This window comes from Stylophora pistillata, chromosome 2 (assembly GCF_964205215.1).
Source record: "Stylophora pistillata chromosome 2, jaStyPist1.2, whole genome shotgun sequence".
NCBI classification, from domain to species: Eukaryota; Metazoa; Cnidaria; class Anthozoa; order Scleractinia; family Pocilloporidae; genus Stylophora; species Stylophora pistillata.
Window position 1 is genome coordinate 3,500,507 of NC_142520.1, and position 6,607 is coordinate 3,507,113.

The 6,607-nt window shown below is 40.4% G+C and overlaps 1 protein-coding gene across 7 annotated transcripts; it reads left to right on the plus strand.

Annotated features, from left to right (window-relative positions):
- Nucleotides 1-87: 87 nt before the first annotated feature.
- On the plus strand, nt 88-6,458 carry LOC111338430 (methyltransferase HEMK2). 7 transcript variants are annotated; one of them, XM_088747058.1, is made up of 8 exons: nt 88-218; nt 311-397; nt 1,135-1,225; nt 2,394-2,477; nt 3,781-3,858; nt 5,401-5,488; nt 5,605-5,734; nt 6,053-6,191. In XM_088747058.1, coding segments are annotated over exons 1-8 (690 nt in total). In that variant the 3' UTR covers nt 6,054-6,191. The 7 variants fall into 7 exon arrangements, with proteins under 7 accessions (XP_088603184.1, XP_088603181.1, XP_088603183.1 ...); XM_088747055.1 differs by having other exon boundaries at nt 5,605-6,458; XM_088747057.1 differs by lacking the exon at nt 5,605-5,734 and having other exon boundaries at nt 6,053-6,458.
- The last annotated feature ends 149 nt before the right edge of the window (nt 6,459-6,607 follow it).

Here is a 6,607-nt window from a genome sequence, read left to right on the forward strand (position 1 = left end):
CTAACAACATCACGGACAAGATGGCAGACGAGCTACATTGAGCTTTGAGACACCACAAAGTTTTGTTCGATATTTTTTAACCTTCCAATGTCTTTTCCCACTCCAACGTTTTCACATTTTAGTCAAGTTGATTACCAGCATGTCTACGAGCCTGCAGAAGACACATTTCTCATGATGGATGCATTGGAAAAAGACGCAGATTTCTTGAGAGCACAAAGGCAATGTATTTTTACGTGATTCCAATGAAATCTCTCACTAACGCATCGGAACTTCATTTAAAACTAGATTGCATCCATTACTTTATACACAGGCCACTTTTATGTGTGGAGGTCGGCAGTGGCTCCGGTGCGCTGATAACCTTCTTGGCTTCCATTCTTGGACCCCTCACCCACTACATGTGAGTAGACATGTGAGTAATATGCACTGTACAAAGAATCACACTCCTGGGGAGAAGGGAAGGGGCGTTTAAGCGTCATATTCCTGGGAGGGGGGTCATAGGGTCGTTTCTAGTCCTGTAGAAAATTAGAAGAACAAATTGGGGAAAAACGGTGACACTTTATAGAATCAAGTGTTTCTCCATGTAGTACCCTCACCCCTCCCCCCTTGGTGCTTTTTGGGTTTAGTGGCTCCACCCTGGTGAAAATTAAATTTTGGCCTCACACTCATACTAATACTTTTAACTTTTATGTTTGGAAACCCATCACCTCTGATTTTCAAAGACCATGAGTAGTGTGGGTATAGATTTTTTATATGTAATAGCCATTTTTTTTCTTAAAATATTGCCTCTCCTCCTCCATTAATTTACTTATTCATTTGCGATATTTTGATAGGCTGGCCCAATTCAGCTTTAAAGGTGATTAAACTGAATGTATAAACAATAACAAGGCCATTCTACGTCCAGAGCTATGTTCACCACTCTTTAACCAAGAAGACTAGTAAGAATGTCTGACCATTTACAGATGTCAATAATTTTAGCAAAAGCAGCACATTCTCTTTCGATCCTGAGTGCTGGTCCAGTTTGGGTCTCCAACCTTTCCTCGCTTCCTGAAGGTTATTCCTATTTTAGTGATGAAAAATGAACAAACAGGCCTAGCCTGTAATCAGTAATTTATTGGGGTACCTGATTTCTTTCAGAGCTACAGACATAAACCCCAAAGCAGCTCAATGCACATCAAAGACAGCAAAACAGAATGGAGTGAATGTTTGTTGTGTTGTAACAGACTTGGTAAGTTCTGGTTCAATATGAAAGAAAAAAAGTTGTTAACAGAGGTTATAATCCTTAAACTCTTAAACACAAAGGCGCGCTATAAAGGGAGCCTTAGGTCCCACTGGACCATTTTTCAATCAACTGTCGTGTAATGTAGAACTCTTAGAGTCAAGTCAGCTTGAGCTACAGCTACTCCAAAGCAGTGAGCAACGGGTGCATTCCTCAAAATTGTTTTATGTCTTCATCGCAATACAAGAATTTTTGAGATTTGTATCTCCTTTCTCCAATGGAAACTGTCTTTATTTGTGGCGGTAAATTTGAGATTGAAGTAGGTGGTTCACACCTTGCCTCGTGCTGCCATGCTGGTGGAAGTAGACAATAGATATCTCATTAGCTCCTTTTCTTCGTCTACCAGCATTTAAATTTGACCCGCACACGTCAACAGTGAGTGACAAATGAGCCCAGGTCTTCCCAGGGAAGACTTCCTTATACAGCGTGCCTTCGTGTTTAAGATCTGATAGTTAATTCTCCCCTCTAGATACTTCACATTTCCTAGAAAACTGGTTATAAGAATTTGGGGTTAGATCAAAATGACAACTTCTACCTGATAAATTTGAGTCTTCTCATTTCCTGTTTGGTAGACAACTTATGAGGAGAACTGACATGTTAATCACTTGTGGGAGTAAGAGGGGTTAAACACGAAGGCACGCTATATAAGGAAGTCTTCCCTGGGAAGACCTGGGCTCATTTGTCACTCACCGTTGACGTGTGGGCATCAAATTCAAATGCTGGTAGACGAACAAGAAGAGCTAATGAGATATCTATTGTTTACTTCCACCAGCGTGGTGGCATGAGGTAATGTGTGAACCACATACTTCGATCTCAAATTTACCGCCACAAATGAAGACAGTTTCCATTGGAGAAAGGAAATACAAATCTCAAAAATTCTTGTATTGTGATGACTGACATAAAATGATTTTGAGGAATGGGCCTGCTGTTCACTGCTTTGGAGTAGCTGTAGCTCAAGCTGACTTGACTCTAAGAGTTCTACATCACACGACGGTTGATTGACAAATGGTGCAGTGGGGACTAAGGCTCCTTTTATAGCGCACCTTTGTGTTTAAGAAAAATTTAGCAAAAATAAAAATTTGCTTGACATCATATGAAAGTATTTTTCACCTCACAGGTGGAATGTCTAGTGCCACACATTCTTGGAAAAGTTGATGTATTGATCTTCAACCCACCATATGTTGTGACTGCTTCTGATGAGGTATTAACATGCTCTGTCCGCATTGATATTTCTTGATAATATATTTATGTTGTTCACCAGCCAAAAGGTCCATATTGGGAAATACTGTGTGCATTATCTCAGATACCGCTTTAGGCTGTAGGCTGGGGGGGGGGGGGGGGGGGTTGGTATTCAAGAAAGAGGGTACAGTTTTTTCCAATATGGACTGACCAAGGATGTTGAAAAACATTTTAATTTTTTTCTTAAACTTACCGAAATGCTTGTAAAATGAACCTGAATGATTCAGGCTGTAATAATGGGACCACAGTAATTTAACTATCACTGTTGTGGTTGCCTGTATGTCATTGTTTTTGTAATTTATCCATGTTTTATATTGTATGCATTGTTGGCAAAGCTAATAAATTAATGAATAAAGGCTGATAGTTTCGAAAGAAACTGTTTGGGGCTGCGTCGGTGGGAGTAACGAAATAATTTGGATATATCAACAAAGTTGAAATGGTAAATTGGCCACTGTAATGATTACAAAAGCTGACGTTTCGAGCGTTAGCCCTTCATTGGAGCGAATAGAGGAATTGTGGGTTGTGTGTGCTTTTAAAGGCAGAAAATGGAGCTATGTTATTGGTGGGTGCATGGCAACGAGAAAAACATGAATAAATTAGTGGAATGAAAAGCGTTCATTGATCCTAGTGGGATCAATGAACGGCAGTCTAACTCCAGTTAAACCGGCAGTCTAAATCCAGTTAAACCGGCAGTCTAAATCCCACTGGGATCAATGAATGCTTTTCATTCCACTAATTTATTCATGTTTTTCTCGTTGCCATGCACCCACCAATAACGTAGCTCCATTTTCTGCCTTTAAAAGCACACACAACCCACAATTCCTCTATTCGCCCCGACGAAGGGCTAACGCTCGAAACGTCAGCTTTGTAATCATTACGGTGGCCAATTTACCATTTCAACTTTGTTGATATATCCAAACTAATAAATTAATGGCATGATCCTCCATCAACCGAGTAATTTAGTAAAGAAAACACCTGTAATTGAAGTAAAAGAGAGGCTTTTCCAAAAACATTTTTATTTGCGTAATGGTAAAGTTGAATTAAAAGGCTTCCAAACAAACTATGATTCAAGATATTTTGACAAGTATCTGTCACAATCTGACACCCGTCAATTAAAAACCCAGACTGCTAGAGTGGGCAGAATTAAGCAATCTGAATAGAGGATTTAAGATTCCGGACCACTGAGATGCTTGGGAAAAAGTAACTATTTTTTATTCTAAATGATCAGATTTCTTTTTGTTTGTTTTTTATTTTGGTTTTGTAAGGTTGGCAGTCATAGCATTGAGGCATCATGGGCAGGTGGAGACAAAGGAAGGGAGGTACCTATATGTCATAAGAACCAAGTAATGAAACCTTTAACTTGCACGAGTGCTCAAGACAGAATTTTTCATTGCAATATTAAGCAGACATGTGATGGGAATATAGAAAAATACAATTACCTGAATTACTGGTTGCTCCAATACCAAATTTTCCAAACTAAAATCATAGAAATTGTATGGCAGACAGTACAGAGGATTCCTAATGAGATCTTAGGAGGTTAAATATGCGTTATAATTTGAATATATCAACAAAGTTGAAATGGTAAATTGGCCACCGTTACGATTATAAAAGCTGATGTTTCAAGCCAATCACATAGCTCCTTTTTCTGCCTTTAAAAGCACACACAACCCACAATTCCCCTATTTGCTCCGACAAAGGGCTAACGCTTGAAACGTCAGCTTTTATAATCGTAACGGTGGCCAATTTACCATTTTAACTTTGTTGATATATTCAAATTATTTTGTTACCCCCACCAACGCAGCCCCAAACAGTTTCTTTAGAAACTATCAGCCTTTATTCTTAAATATGCATTGTGGGGCATCTCTGTGGGACCTCCTTTCAGTCCCAAGATCTACATACGAATGTTCCTAGGAGTGTGCCATGCGCTGTGTTGAATATTCTACCTGCTAGAATTGGTGTTAAATTCAGCAACATTGTCTACTGTTTTTTTTTTTCCTCATGCACCTTTCTGCTTGACAACTTATAAATTGATATTGTTAAGTGAAATTGATCCATGGTCACCAGTGGCGGAACCAGGGGGAGGGTACGGGGGTCCGGACCCCCCCCCCCCTATCAGACCTGACGCTTACAACTTTGAGACTGAAATTCTTACATCGACAGGATCGTATATCACGTTTTAACTGGCTGATTTTTTTAAATTAATGAATCCAAGTAAACGGTAAGCGGCCAAGAAATTATAGCTTGCAACCGCGACTGGTGGGAGGGGGTGTTGGGGGGGGGGTGTTGGGAGAAGTAATTTGCCTCAAAAGCATCCAACAGTCCTTTCTGAACCAAAGTCTGGACCCCCCCCCCAAGTCAAAAAGTCCTGGATCCGCCCCTGGTCACACTGAATGATGGAAACCCAGATTATGAGATTTGAATGAAATGAATGAAAAAAAAAGAAGTGATCGTTTGGGTGGGGGGGGGGGGGGTAACATACTCTATGACTCCCGTAGTTACCACCCCTAAAGGGCATTTGGGTGCATTTGTCCTCTGCTTAAGGGTGTGATGCCAGTCATTAAATCAATTTATTACACGACTCGGGCAGTCAAGAGGGCCAATAACTAAAATCAACCAATCAAAATGCTCTATTGCCGGTCAATATTCTCTCAGTATTGGACCGAGCACTGTCCCGAATGGTCCCGAATGATACCGCACTTGTGTCCCTTTGAACTTCAGTCGTAGAATAAATCTCGTATTAACCAAGCTTGCTTGGGACCGCACTGGAAGAATATCGGCCCTCGGTCCGTACTGTCAAGACCTCGGGCTGATATTCTCCCAGTACGGCCCTCGCGCTTGGTTAATAAGATATATGTATCTTCTGTTTTTGTATCAATTCGTGTCAGGTAATGGATCGTCTTTTCCCATTTGTATCCACGCTTCTGTCCAACACAGGATGTTTTTATCTCGTAGCTGTGGCAGAAAACAAACCAGGTAGGAGTGCAACAGATAATCAATTTTAAACATCTACTCGTTTTTTGATGACACGAATCGTACCAGTAGAGCAATTTTCAATTAATTTCGCTATTCTTGCTCTGTGATTGGTCCAGAAAACTCACGCCACCTTTTCGCCCAATCAAGAACCAAACTGAAAGCAATCGCGTTGTGGTCACCCGTGTTTTCCCGCGCTTTAACATATGTGAAGAGAATGTGCTGCCTTTGCTATGACACCTACAAATGGTTAGACATTGTAGTCTTCTCGGATAAGGACGATTAACCGTAGGCCCCATCTCCTTATCTTCTCTGTACTGGTTAACAGGGGATTTTAAAGAACCTCTGCACTTCTTGCAAAGAGTAGGGAACGTAGCCTCCAGTGTTGTGGTCTGGTCCTGCTCTTGAAAACAGGTCCCCATTCAAACCAGCTGAACTGAGAGAGCTAGTCTAATTATCGCAAATAAATAAGGTTTTATTTGGTGGAGGAAAATATTTTCACCGTAACTAGTTCCTTGAGATTTGCTTAAAATTAATCTGTGCTACTTTTGTCTCAACTTTCTTTAGACGACATTATATGTATGTTGGAGTCCCAAGGGTTAGGCAGTGAACTTTTATTGAAAAGAAAAGCTGGAAGAGAGAGACTCTCTGTTCTAAAATTTACTAAAGACTTAAAGAAGAACAGCCAAGTTAGATGACAAGTGGAATTATTAAGGCCATGGTGTGCCGTCGTTATTCGCTCGGACAGTTTTCGACTTGAATCTTCGAATCACTCGAAACCTGACATCTTTCGGACAATTAGTTGTGACAGATTGTTGTGACATTATTGAGGTTGTGGTTGCTCAGCGACGACACTGACCGTTCTTGGTGGAAAAAACGCAGGCGCAGTTTCTGTGGTATTACCTTTGTAAATCATATCAATTTGTTTTTGCGTAGTTTTCTGTCGTTGCGGTTAATAAAAGATTTAAAAGGAGTTTTTGAAGTCTCTCATTGCTTGTGGCAAGCAGCCGAACGTTTTTCCTTTCTGCGGAGAAAGGAAACATGAGATTTTTGAAATAATGACTGAAAAAACTGGAAAATTTTAACGCCCTCTGAATTACGTCAAAAAAGACCGTCTATACC